General features: G+C 34.5%; 1 protein-coding gene across 7 annotated transcripts in view; it reads left to right on the forward strand.

Annotated features, from left to right (window-relative positions):
- RASAL2 (RAS protein activator like 2) overlaps window positions 1–14,902 on the forward strand; it is a 354,882-nt gene that overhangs the window by 185,028 nt on the left and 154,952 nt on the right. For all 7 annotated transcript variants that reach the window (XM_044000631.1, XM_044000635.1, XM_044000632.1 and 4 more), the window contains exon 3: window positions 694–820. In XM_044000631.1, coding sequence (XP_043856566.1) covers window positions 694–820 — 127 coding nt within the window. The remainder of the gene's footprint in view (window positions 1–693; window positions 821–14,902) is intronic.

The raw sequence follows: 14,902 nt of genomic DNA on the forward strand, positions 1-14,902 counted from the left end.
TAGAAGATCTTTTGGGGGGGGGGGCAGGGCAACATGGGTTAAGTGACTTGCCCAGGATCACATAGCTAGTAAGTGTAAGTGTCTGAGACTGGATTTGAACTCAGGTCTTCCTGAATCCAGGGCCGATGCTTTATCCACTTTGCCTCCTAGCTACCCTATGGAAGATCTTTTTTAATGTCCTAAAAATACCACCTAATATGGCAATACATAGAACTTATCCCAATAACTATGGAAGTGGAGTGCCCTGGAGAGGACACTCCAGCACAGCCACACTGTGGCCTGTGGCTCTTCAAGGTGCTGATCCATGGTCATCCTCAACTGACGGAGGCATACTACTACTAATACTACTACTACTACTACTACTGGAGCAAGGACATCCACTTTCCTCATTAACATTCTGGAAAATAACTTTTTTTTTTAAACTTTTTGGAATATTTCTAGGCCATGGGGTAGAAGATCCAGTTTGTAAATATGTTAGTCATTTACATATTTAATTTTCTTTATGTGAAATCCTTCCTACATAAACTTTTGAAAAAGGAGTCTACAATGTTGTGTGTCCTTACTTATTAAACTATTCTACATTTTTTCTACCAGTCTTTCTGAATACTCACTTTCTTTAATGATAATTTTGTTCAATTATGATGTAGTTAAACATGATCCACCATTGAGTGTCCTTTTTGTTGTTTAACATAGATACCAGTGGAGGGAGGACAGGAGCAGCAGACAGATTCCACCAAAGGGAGATGCCTAAGGAGAACTGTGAGTGTCCCCTCTGAGGGCCAGTTTCCCGAATACCCACCAGATGGCGCAGCCAAACTGGGTAAGCTGGTGAACAGAGGAAAACATTTACTAGTTTTTACTGTGTAATTTTTATAGTTATTATTATGTTTTGTCTCATGAAAGGAATTTGTTAGAGTACTTTCTACATTTTTAAGAAGAATTTGTGTAGTAACTTACTTGTGTAGTAAATTTGAAACTGATAGAATTGTCCTCAAAATCCATCAGGACCAAGTAGTTACTTATAGATCTATAATCTATTTCCTTTTCTGAAATTGGATTATTTAAGATTTCTATTTTGTGTTATGCCAGATGGAGTATTTTATAATTTTGATGATAATTTTGTCTTTTCTGTTCTTTGTTTCATTGGGATATAACTGTGCATAGCAGTTTCTGATAATTCTTTTTATTTCTTTGGTTTTTGTTATTTTACTTTATTCTTTTGCTGATTTTTATTTTCTGCCTTTTAAAAATATGGTTTATTCAAGGTTAAAAATTTTGTTAGTCTTTTCAAAGAACTAAATTTTTTATACTTTTTAGTTTTCACTTTATTTCTATTCTTTTCAAGATCTTCTCTTTTATGCTTATTTTGAGATTGGTTTTTAATTTTTAAAAATGCATATTCAGTTCATTAATCATCCCCTTTTCTATTTCGTAAATGTACGTATCCTCTAAGGATTGCTTAAGCTACATTTCATAAATTTTGGTATTTTATTTCATCATTATCTTCTTTCATGTAATTATTGTTTTTCTGATCTGTTATGACATTACTTATTTAGGATTTTATTGTCTTCAATTAGATCCATGTATTTTGGTTATGCTCTCTGAATTGATTGCTATTTTTATTACTTTATTCTCTTTAAAAGTTACAAGTAGTATTTCTGCCCTATTTCATTTATTTGTAATATCTCTGTACGTTGATATGATCTATATTTGTAGAACTCCTATATGGTGCTAAGAAATAAATAAATATATATATGTATATGTGTATATACATATAGAAATTGCTAAATCTTCTAATTCTAATTTCTCCAGTAATTTGTTCAAATTTTTTATTTTGCATTTTACTTTGTTAAATTTTCACTGAGAAATAAACATTAAAGTCTCCAGTCTTACTATCTTTCTTTGTCTTTTTGTAGTAGTTTTCCTTTATGAATTTAGACACTATGTCATTTGGAACACCTAAGTTCAATATTGTTATTGAGTTGTTTTTGTTTTGTTTTATTAGTATGATTCCTGGTTTGTTTGTTTATTCAACTGATGCAGACTAAATTTTATTGAAGGGTTTCATTTTTGGTTTATGGGGTTTTTTTGTTTTTTAAATGTGTTTCTAATAACAGTGGGATTTTGTTTTCTATTTCAATCTGCCCTTCTCATTGGATTTTAAAAATCTAGTTACATTTAATGTTATAATAGTTAGTTCTACTATTTTTCCTCAATTAGATTTTTTTGTTCTTGTTCCTTACTAAAATCAGTTTTTTGATTCTACAATTATTTTTTCTTCATATAATTTAGGCAATATAAAAAGGCAACCCTTTTCCTATATGTTCTCTTGTTCTTCAACCTTAATATGCCTCCCTTTCCCTTTCTCAGCCTTTTTTCTAGTTTACTTAATGTATTGATTTCTTTTTCTTTATTTTATTTAGTTATCTAATTCTTCCTTTTCTTCCTTTTTCCCTTCTCAGTTAAATGGCTTATTTAGAATTCTTTCCCCATCTTTTTTTTTTCTTTTTCTTTTTTTTTCTGAGGCAATTGGGGTTAACAGCTAGTAGTTGTTAAGTGTCTGAGGCCAGATTTGAACTCAGGTCCTCCTGAATCCAGGGCCAGTGCTCCAGCCACTGTGCCATCTAGCAGCCCCTTTCCCCATCTTCTATCCTCCCCTCCAACTTCTTTTGTTTGTTTTTTTCTGTGCCTTTTTATAAAGATTTCTTTACTTAAAATCCAATTCTTCCCCTCTTTTCCCTTCTCAGTTTAATGGTTTATTCAAAATTCTTTCCCCATCTTCTATATTTCCCTCCATCTTCTATTTGTTAGCTTTTTTCTTTTTTTTCTGTGCTTTTTTCTAAAAAGGATTTCTTTACTTTGTTCTCTTCATTAATTCCCTTGCTTTATGTCTAGTCTGTCTTTTATTCTTTGATTCATGTAGTGAATGCTTATTTATTCCTTTTTTAGCCTCTCTTCCTCATGGAATTCAGCTTCTAAAGTATCAAGTTTGAGTACCCTCTTCTAGCTAATTTCTATGTTTTTACCTTTTGTAGGTCTTCCTCCTTTTTTCTATTCTACTTTACTCTCAAAAGTACCCCTTTATGAGGGATGTAATGCAGGTAGAAGCATTGCCTGATGACAATAGACACAAGTTTCCTTGTGTCCCAGACCATGTGCTTCAGTTCTCTTCCTGCCTGCCCCCATGATTATCCTCTTTCCAGTTTACCATCTGACCTATTCCCTGGGTCCAAAGATTGGTTCTCTTTTCACTTTTCTGAGTGTCCATTTGCTCCTAGGAGCTCCACGTTTTTCTTTTCCTGGAGCAGGATGTTGTCCATGGAAGAACAGTGTTCTCTCAGGGGACGTAATCTACCTGCGTAGCAACTCCTTCAATATTGGACCCATTGTAAGGTCCTCGTTTTCCATTATAGAATACAGCTGTTTTCCAGTGGGAATATTTTTTAATGGGACTCCACTCCTATTGGGTGGCCAACTTCTACCTTTCATTCTACCATTTCTTCACTTTTTTCCACCTCTTCTATTCTCCTATTGTTCTTTCTTTTCCTGAGAGAGTATAGGAGTTATCTTTCCTGTATTGTTTAGCTGTGGACTTGGCTGGTTGTTGCAGCAAGATGCTGGAAGAAGGGCATGACTGAGTTCTGACAGTCTCTGGAGCAGAAAGAAAATCCCAAAGCATATGACTGTGGGTTGATTTTTGTGTCCTTTTGGAATATAGAGGCTGCTAGGGTGAGGGTTGTTAAGTGAAAGCATTATAGATTAGCATTCTCAGCTGTTGATTCATAAGCAGTTACCTTGTTCAGACTCATTACTTTCTTGGATTCAGCTGTAGTTGCTCTGCCTATGATTTATAATCCCTCCTTTATTTATTTATATATTTTTTTCAGATTTAATGGTGACAGAAGAAAATATCTAATCTTCCATTTTGTTAGTCATGTGATTTGGGAATGGTATATCTCATCATAGAAAAGAAAATAGCTATTCCTACCATGTAATATTTAATATTCATGAAGCAGATTAATTCCTTTATTAGGACCTTCCAGTTTTGCTATTACATATATCTTTAAAAATAGAACACTATATTATGTGTGTGTGTGTGTGTGTGTGTGTATATATATATATATATATATATATATATATATATATATATATATATATATATATATATATATATATATATATATATATAAAACCTATATCAGATTACCTGCTGTCTAGGGGAGGTAGGAGGGAGGGGAGGGAAGGAGAAAAATCTGAAATTGTAAAGCTTGTATAAACAAAAGTTGAGAACTATCTTTACATGTAACAGAAAAAAAAAATACTTTATTAATTAAAAAAAATAGAACACTAAATTCTGCTGAGATGTGTTTTTACTGTTGAAGAAATGGCATTTAAATTACCGTGAAAGAGTTACCTATATTCTTCTTAATTTGGAATTTGGGTTTACTTAGTCATCTCAAAGATCATGTGACTCATTCTCCCACCTTCTGTTGCTTTTCATTTATACTTCACATATCTTAAATAATCAGTTATTTGCATGTTGTTTCCACCATTAGGATGCACTCCATGAGAGCAATCCATGAGAGAAGTGTCTATATTTTTTTCTATTTCTATCACTTAGCACAGAGCTGACACATTATTGTTCAGTTGTTCAGTCATTCAATCATGTCTGACTCCTTGTGACCCTTTGGTCATGAAGCATGCCAATACCACCCATGGGGTTTACTTGGCAAATATATTGGAGTGATTTGCCATTTCCTTTATAATACATTAAGGAAAAAGAGGTTAAGTGACTTGCCATGGGGTACATGGCTAGTTAAGTGTTTGAGGCAGGATTTGAACTCTGTTCTTCCTAACTCTAAGCCCAGCAGTCTATCCACTGAAGGATCTAGCTGTTTCATCTAGCTCACCTAACACTTAGTAAACATTTAATAAGTGCCTATTAACTAATTGATTAATAGTAAAAGCAGAGTGGAACATTCTGGTTTGTAATCAGATGAAATGATGAATGTAAAACTTCTGTAAATTTTTAGTTTATTAATGATAGCTATTATTGTTGATAATGAAAATGGTTAATAATGAATGCCCTTTTTGATCTTAACACTTTTGGAAACCTGAGTAATCAGTAATGAAATTTTATTTTATTTTTTTATGAAGACATATACCATTCCTGAGTCACATGACTAATGAAATGGAAGATTACATATTTTCTTCTGTCACCATTAAATCTGGGGAAAAAAAACAAAGGAGGGATTATAAGTCATAGGCAGAGCAATTATAGCTGAATCACTTTAACTATATGTAGCTCTGACAGAGAATAAAGCTAGTATATAATAATGACAATGAAAATCCATAGAAATAATCCTGAACTATATAAACCAGGATCACACCCTTTTTTAAAGTTTCAACTAGTACTTGCTTCCTATCTTTTGTTTTGTGGGAGGGAGTTTGTTTTATGCCTAACTTCTTCTTTTGTTATGTCACCTAGACAAACAAATGATCGTTGTTTACATATACGCTTTAAAAGAGTGAACAGTTGCTAATCAGGTGACTTCACTATTACATCATAACAAGCAATATTTTATTCTCCCTACCATATCAAATTTGCTTGTGTTAAATATTTTTTCTTTTATCATGGGTCTTCAAAAACCAACTTTATTTGTAGATGGGACCAGTAATCCAAAACAAGGTATCTTATTTGTACAAAAGTAGCCATTTTATTACCTAAGCTTGAGATAGTAATTGCCAGCATGGTATTGTGTCATAATAGAAGGCATCATGTAATTCCATAATATCAATGAACATCAAATGTTTTAATTGTTAATGATAGAATTGTTATTTTATCATGATCTTTCAAAAATATTAAAGAAAAACTTAATGTTTTTAACCAATGAAAGGAGAAAACACTATGAGCACTATGTTAATTCCCTTTCAGATGTTTTCTTCCATAGTTTATTGACATGAAATAAAAAACCTTGCCCAAGCAACAAACTCTCAGTCCATTGAAATAAACCAAATAGAACCTGACACCACAAGACAATAAGAAATATTAAAAACAGTCAAAAACTGGGGAAAAAAAGTAAGGTGTTTCATAGCAAAAATAACTGTTTTGGAAACAGGTTGAAGAGAGAGAGTCATTAGACCTCTTAAAAGCCATCATCAAAAATGAAGCCTAAAACAGCATACTCATAAATGAGAACTTCCCACATTCCTTAGACCTAAAAGACAAAATTAAAATAGAATACACTTGCCACTTTCTGAAAGAAACCTCAAAATGAAAACTCTTATAGACATTAGAAAAAAAATTCAGAGCTTTTAGGTCAAAGAGAAAATTCAGCAAATAACCGGAAAGAATTCAAATACCAAAGAGCCACAGGCAGAATGTGACAGCCGCTACTGTAAAAGAGAAGAGAATTTGGAATACTATATCCCAGAAGACCAAGGATATAGACTTATATCCAATAATACCTTACCCAGCAAAACTGAGCATAATCTTGTAGGAGAAAGAGTGGAACTTTTGAAATACTGAGTTTCCAAACATTCCTGATAACAAGAGCAGAGCTGTGTAGAAACTTTGAAATTCAAACACAGAAGTCAACAGAAGCATAAAATGATAAAAATGAATGAACAATGAAAAAGGACTAAATAAAGATAACCTGCTTATATTCTAATATTACAAGGAGGTACATGTGCTTCTTCCTGAATTCTATTATTATTGGGGTCAATAGAGATGTCTACTTTGACAAACAACCTGAGAGTGGTTCTGTTACATATTGATGATCTTAAAAGAAAATTGGAATGGTAGAATAATACACTGGAAGAGGGGAATAAGGGAGAGTAAGGTTAGAGAAAATTATCTTTCATAATTGGGACATGGAAATAGAGGTCTGAGTGGGATATGGTGGACTTGAGTCAGTTCAGACTCTGAGGATGCGGTCTCAAAAGTACCCAGCCCCCAGTCCCTGTTATTGTTAGATCATTCTGTCCATGTTTCATCCCACTACTAATAACAGAATATTGTAGTACACTGGTACCATTCCTCCCCCCCCTTCATCCCAAAGCCCCCAGTCCTTGTATTCTGTTGCTACAACACACCTCTTACTCCACCTTGTTCTATGACCAAGCAAGAGAGCTGTCTCCTGATACTACCTCTCCCTTCTTGCATTCCTAACCCCAGCTCCTGGTACCATCTCTCCCTTCTTCCCCCTTGTCCCCTCCTTACACAGGTAGAGTGGTTTCACCCTTTCCCCCTCCCCTTCCCCCTAGTTCTCAGACATAACTGAGTATGCATCCATATCATGATCACAAGCTGAACACACATCCTGGGTGAGACAGGATTGGATGTTAGATTGTGAGCTCATCCTGTGGATGAGGGGACCCCCGCCTCAAAACTTCCATAAAAACCCAACTCATGAGCCCAGTAGTGTGCTCCTCATCTCCTCCATGGGGTCACCCATTCTCATGAGAACGTAATAAATCTGTCTCTGATTGACTTATTTGGGTAAACTGAGGCAATTGTCCCATACAAGTCTATATAAACAAAGAAGATGGATTGGTGGGAGCAGCTGACATTTGAACCTCACTGTCTTTTTTTTTTTTTAAAGTTTTGAGTTGCAAATTCTATCCCTCCTTCCCTGCCCTTCCCTGAGATGTTAAGCAATCAGGGAAACTTCCTGAAAATTTTTTGATATTCATTGTCAACGGAACCTTTTAGCAAAATGTAGTTTCCCTGATTATCTATTTTTTCTTCTGCTTTGTCTGAAATCATGATTGATACCCCCTGCCTTTTTTACTTCAGCTGAAGCAGAAGTGATTCTGCTTCAGCCCTTTATTTTAACTCCATGTGTCTCTTTGTGCTTTAAATGTATCTCTTGTAAACTTACATATTGTTGGATTCTGGTTTTTCGTCCATTCTGCTATTCCTTTCTATTTCATGGTGAGATTATCTCATTCACATTCACAGTTATGATTACTGTGTATTTTTCTCCATCCTATTTTTTTATCCTTCTCTCTCTTTTTTTATTGTCTGTCCTCAAAAGTGTTTTGCTTCTCTGTGCTGCCTCCCTTAATATACCTTCTCTGTTGTCATCCCCCTCCCATATCTCTTATTCTTCCTTCTTTGAACTAATTCTAACGAGAATAAGGTTTGCCCACCTACCCCCATTTTCCCCTCCACAATAAAAGACCTTCATTCCATGTCTCTTTATTTTGTTTTTGCAGGGCAATGAGGGTTAAGTGACTTGCCCAGAGTCACACAGCTAGTGTCAAGTGTCTGAGGCCAGATTTGAACTCAGGCCCTCCTGAATCCAGGGCTGGTGCTTTTTCCACTGTGCCACCTAGCTCTCCCCACCCCTCACCCCATGCCTCTTTTATGAAAGAATAATTTTTCCATTCTGACCCTCCCTTTCACCTCCCAGTGCATTTCTCTTTCTTACCCCTTAATTTAATTTAATTTTTTTATTTATTATCCCATCATATTCAACCTCAGACCCATACTGTCTCTATTTGTACTCCTAACTGCCCTAATAATGAGAAACTTCTTAGGAGTTACAAATGCCATCTCCCCATATAGGAATATGAACAGTTTAACTTCATTGAATCCCTTAAGATTACTCTTTCATGTTTACCACTTTATGCTTCTCTTGAGTCTTATGTGTTTGTTGTCAAATTTTCTATTCAGTTCTGGTCTTTTCATCAGTGAATTTCTGTACCTCCTTTTCCATTTTGCCAATTCTATTTTTAAAGTTTTTTTCTTCAATATTTTTTGTTCTTCTTTTACCTAGCTATTGTCTTTTCATATTTTTTTTCCTTTGCTTTCATTTCTTTGCCTTACTCTTCCTACTCTTCTTCAGTTTTACTGAATTGGAATATTTGAATGCTGCTGTGCTTTTTTTTTTTAATATTGTATTAGCCTGGTGCCTTAACCAACAGTCTTTTTATTGGTGTAAAAAGTCAGATATCCTTGCTTTTCCCTTTATAGCAGTTAGATTACTGTCAGAAGCAGAAAACAAAAACACTAAAAGAACAACTTAAAAATAATAGATGCAAGTATCCTTTTTCTTCATCCTGAAGAATCACTATATCCCCTTCAGCAAAGTTGTCTTTTCCAGAATGAAAATAGAGAAATAAATAATAACGTTGTGCAGCAGGTATAATCAATAACTTCTAAATACACAATCTAATCAAATTTGTTGTTAATTCTAAAAAAAAAAAATGTTTGGGCGTGTGTGTAATCGACCAAACTAAAGTAATAGTATAGCCTCATGATTGAATATAGCTGAGAATCATAGAAGACCTGGTATTACTCCCTAATGGCTCTGGTTACTGATTACTGGGTGCATTTATGTTAGTGAGCTGTACTATCTAAAGGTAAATAGAAAATGTATTATCATTCTTCTTATTTTAGCAGTAAACAAATTTTGAATCTAATTTTTTTGCTACCCTACAAACATTAAAATATTATTTTAGTGAAAGAAACATAAGGTTTTTTAATTAATAAAGTATTTTATTTTTTTCCCGTTACATGTAAAGATAGTTCTCATCTTTTGTTTATACAAGCTTTACAATTTCAGATTTTTCTCCCTCCCTCCCCTCCCTTCCCTCTCCCCTAGACAGCAGGTAATCTGATATAGGTTTTATATATATATATATATATATATATATATACACATAATAACATTAATCCTATTTCTGCATTAGTCATGTTATAAGAGAAAAAATCAGAGCACTGATGAAAAACCTCAAAATAGAAAAAAACAACAGCATCAAAACCAAAAGAAATAGTATGGTTCATTCAGCATCTATACTCCACAGTTCTTTTTTTTTTTTCCTTGGATTTGGAGATCCTCTTCCATCATGAGTTCCCTGGAACTCTTCTGTACCATTGCATTGGTGAGAAGAATATAGTCCATCATAGTGGATCAATATTCAATGTTGATGATACTGTATACATTGTTCTTCTGGTTCTGCTCATCTCACTCATCATCAGCTCACGTAAGATCCTCCAGGTTTCTCTGAACTCCTCCTGCTCATCATTTCTTACAGCACAATAGTATTCCATTGTATTCATATACCACAACTTGTCCAGCCATTCCCCAATAGATGGGCACCCCCTAAACTTCCAATTCCTTGCCACCACGTAAAGAGCAGCTATAAATATTTTTGTACATTTTGGTCCCTTTCCCCCTTCCATGATTTCTTTGGGAAAAAGACCCAAAAGTGGTATTGCTGGGTCAAAGGGTATGCACAGCTTTATCACCCTTTGGGCATAATTCCAAATTGCTCTCCAGAATGGTTGGATCAGTTCACAGCTCCACCAACAATGGATTAGTGTTCCAATTTTCCCACAGCTTCTCCAACATTTATTATTTTCCTTTTTTGTCATTTCAGCCAATCTGATAGGTGTCAGGTGGTACCTCAGAGTTGTTTTAATTTGCATCTCTCTAATCATTAGAGATTTAGAGCATTTTTTCATATGGAAATAGATAGCTTTGGTTTCTTCATCAGAAAACTGCCTGTTCATATCCTTTGATCATTTCTCAATTGGGGAATGACTTGGATTCTTATAAATTTGATTTAGTTCCCTATATATTTTAAAGATGAGGCCTTTATCAGAAGTACTGGCCACAAAAATTGTTTCCCAGCTTTCTACCTCCCTTCTAATTTTGGATGCATTGCTTCTGTTTGTACAAAAATTTTTTAATTTAATGTAATCAAAATCATCCATTTTTCATTTTATAATATACTCTATCTCTTGTTTGGTCATAAACTGAAGAAACATAAGTTTTAATCTCTATGTAATATGGTTTTTCAGACATTGTAGATTCCTTTTTGGCTGGTAGCAGAGACATATTTAACATTTTTAGAAGCCAAGTTACTGAAAGTGTTTAGTCTGTCTAAAAAATCACATGAACAGATACACTTAGTAGTGAAGTAGCAGCCAATGTATGAGCTTATGATATTAGGAAAGCAAAAGGAAGACTGAGTGAAATGTTTCCCTATTCCTACTGTTGAAGAAGTATTATCAATGTCTAAATTTTTCTTGAAAACCAGAGAGTAAACTAGAATAAAAGTGAAATTAGTTGGTGTTGGTCTTGTGTTTCCATTTTGGCAATCAGGGTGTAATGGAAAGAAGAGAGTATTTGGAGTTAGGCTACTTGGGTTTGAATATTGTACAAGTACTTTAATTTCTGTAGTTTCCTCATCTGTAAAAATGAAGACATTGGATTAGATAACCTATAAAGTTCCTTCTGGAAAATATTTTATTTGGAACACTCTCAAATAATTTGCAAAATTAATCTGGTGTGAGAGAAAATGGAAGGGAGTCTTAGAAATGTGTAGACAGAGGGAAGATGATCTTTTTTTTTAAGTAAAGTTGTATGACAAAAACAGAGAAAATAACAAGATTATATATTTCCATCTCCTCTTTTTTAAAACCACAGCAGCAGGGAAATATTTTGGCTGGTTTCCATCTTTTCAGTTTTATTTAGAAGGCCTTTGATGAATGAATACTAATCTTGAGCTATATTGCCTGAGAAGATTTTAGAATTATATTTAGAGCTGAAAAAGATCACTAAATTCAACCTCCTTATTTTATATTTAAGAAAACTGAGGCATAAAGAGATTAAAAAATTTGGCTGAAGTCCCCCAACTAGTAAGTGTTTGAAGCAGGATTCAAACTCAGTTCTTCCCAGAACTTTACTCATTCTTTTTTTTTTCTTTTTTTTTTTTTTTTGGTGAGTCAATTGGAGTTAGTAAGTGTTAAGTGTCCGAGGCCAGATTTGAACTCAGGTCCTCCTGACTCCAGGGCCAGTGCTCTATCCACTGCACCATCTAGCTGCCCCCATTGTTCTTTCTAACTGCTTCAAAAAATTACCTCTCTTGATCCATATCTTGTCTTATTTGATATATATCTCATCACTATATCCAATCCTTGTATTTACAGCAGAGCTAATTCCTTTAAAAAATGTAGCCATAATCTAATTTTGGTGAATGTAGGTGAAGTATTTATGATGCATTTTGGATCATGTTTGTTTTCTTTGAGAATTCGGGAATAGAAGGAAAATATGTCACTACTTCCTCAATTTGGATTCCCACTGACCTGCTCTGATGAATTGGGAAATATATCGGACTCAGATGAGTAGAGCAAGGTTAGTTAAACATTGCTTCACTAAAGTAGCTTTTCTTGTACTACAAGTTTATATAAACTTTTCTAAAGCTCTTCATCCTTTGTGTTTAAACATATTGTAGAGTGTTCTGAGTTAGTGGTGCTCAGAATTTACCATAAGAATAACTTTTCCTGTACCAACCCCCCCCCCAAAAAAAAAAAAAAAAACTTTATTTTAATCCTTTGGCACTGTCCATTCAAGTGATTTTTATAAAACCCAGTTCTTCTAGACAGCAGTTTCCCTGATTACCTATTAAGTTGATATATATTGTGGATTATTCCAATTGCTTCCTATGGATATATTTCTCTTAAAGTTTAGTCTGTGTATTTTGGTAGGTAATCATGGTATAATAGATCTTAGAGCTAGAAGGGACCTCAGAGCCTATCTCCATCTAGTCCAACCCACTCATTTTATAGATCAGGAAACTGAGACCCAGGGAAGTTAATTGACTTGTTCCAAAGTTATACTCCCAGTAGTTCTAACACGACCAACTTTTCTATCATTTTAATGTTGTTTTTTCATAATACTGCCTAGAAGATTATGCAGGTATACAATCTTAGAGCCAGAAAGGTCCTTAGGAACTATCTTGTACAGCTTCATTTGATAGATGAGGAAACTGAGTTTTTGGAGGGATAAATGACTAACCAAATACCATAGGTGTGTCTGTGTGTCTGTGTGTCTGTGTGTGTCTGTGTGTCTGTGTCTGTGTGTGTCTGTGTGTGTCTGTGTGTGTTGTATGTCTGTGTCTCTCTGTGTGTAATATAAGTAGCTGTACTAAGACTTAAACCTGTGTCTAGCCCAGCATCCTTTTTAAGAACATTATGAATTATTTGTCCTTATTTACCTCTGAGTATTTTTTATTCAATTCCTTATTCTGCCTTGTAGAATTTAGGGTAGTAAAAAAAACTAAAATACATATGGTGTAGGTGAATGATGTTTTGTACATAGCTGGGCTTGACAAGTATTTATTAGATTGAATTGGATACACAGACTTAGAAGCAAGTAAAAGAAGACAGGAAATAGGGAGCCTTGATAACATGGAGAGGGAGATCTTTTTCCGTGTGCATTTGCATAATTAAACTTTTCTGAATGTTTTTGCTTATTATGATCAGAGCAGTAAGTTGTCAATGTTCAAAAAAATCTCTGTTGCTTAATAAAGGAAGTAGAATTGGATAGAGAAGAAATTATTGTTGTTAACAAGATGATCAGTAGAGCAATTCAGTGAAATAAAACATGGAGCATGATTGAAAAGGAGAAGAGAAACAGATGGCAGCAAGCCTAGGATAACACTAGCTGTACAGTTAACAGCAGTATAAAGATAGTGGAATGGACACTAAAAAGCAGGCAGACCAGTGGAGGGGTCCTTCTGTCTTAAGAAGGAATTTGACAAGAGAGACTGGTGGTGTCTAACAAGGACACCTTTAGAAGATGTCAGTCAGCATTTACTTGGTACTAAATAAGCATCTGTCTCTTGAGGCATGCACTTTGTGCAAGGCAGCGTAGTCACCATTGGGAACACAGAAAAGTAACAATTGTTATTCTCTCTCTCTCTCTCTCTCTCTCTCTCTCTCTCTCTCTCTCTCTCTCTCTCTCTCACACACACACACGCACACACACACGTATTCACATACACACTTTACGGGGTAAACGTGCTAAAGGAGGAATCAAATGGACCTAAATGGAATGCTGTAGTTGCCTGTAAGCCAGTCCCTGCATGTATCTAATACTTGGCAGTCAGGTTCATTATGTATTCAAAGACTAACCAATTTATTGTAATTATACCAAAATAATATCCCCAACCCAGAATAGTATTGGTGCGTACTTTGACACTAGCAATTTATTAAAAAACTTCAGAATACCTGATTTGTGTAAAGAATGACGCCATATAAATTTCCAAAAGAATAGTGGTCTCAAAGATCAAATATAGATTAATTCCATCTTTTTATAGATTTGAAAGTATTATGTTAGCAGATGAAACTTTCCTATTTTACTCACTGCTAATATTGGTATTGAGGAATGTATTTTAAAAGATATTATTGGAATCTTATATGCCACAATTTGGGATACATTTGTCTCTTTCGTTTTAAAAATTATTCTTCTTTGACAGTTCTATATTATTTAAAAGCTGGCAGTCACACCCAAAGTGATTCAGTAGTCACCAGAAAGGTACAAAATTTAGTCTTTCTCTAACAGGTCCATCCTCCCTTACCTTTGCTTACCATCCAGCCCCTTCTCACAACTCCTAGGTTCTTTGGCTGATATAATTTATTTTTAACTTTTAAAATAAATTGTATTTATCTCTCTTGCTCCATACAAATGCTTATTCCCCTCCCAGAGAGCCATCTCATATAACAAAGAATATTTTTAAGGAGAATAAAAAGAGGAAGAAGACAACAAAACCATCACACTGAGGGGCAGCTAGGTGGTGCAGTGGATAGAGCACGGGCTCTGGATTCAGGAGTACCTGAGTTCAAATTCGGCTTTAGACACTTGACACTTACTAGCTATGTGTAAAATAATTTGTAGGTAGTCTGATTGCTATGACACTGAATAAGTAAATTAATTTAGGTAGTATTGTCATTTTTACTATATTAGCTCTGTCTATCCATGAGCAATTGATATCTTTTCAATTATTTAGATCTGATTTGATTTGTGTGAAGCATGTTTGGTAGTTGTGTTTATAGAGTTCCTGGGTTTGTCTTGGCAAGTAGACTCCCAAGTATTTTATATTATCT

This window comes from Dromiciops gliroides, chromosome 4, assembly GCF_019393635.1.
Source record: "Dromiciops gliroides isolate mDroGli1 chromosome 4, mDroGli1.pri, whole genome shotgun sequence".
Lineage (NCBI taxonomy): Eukaryota > Metazoa > Chordata > Mammalia > Microbiotheria > Microbiotheriidae > Dromiciops > Dromiciops gliroides.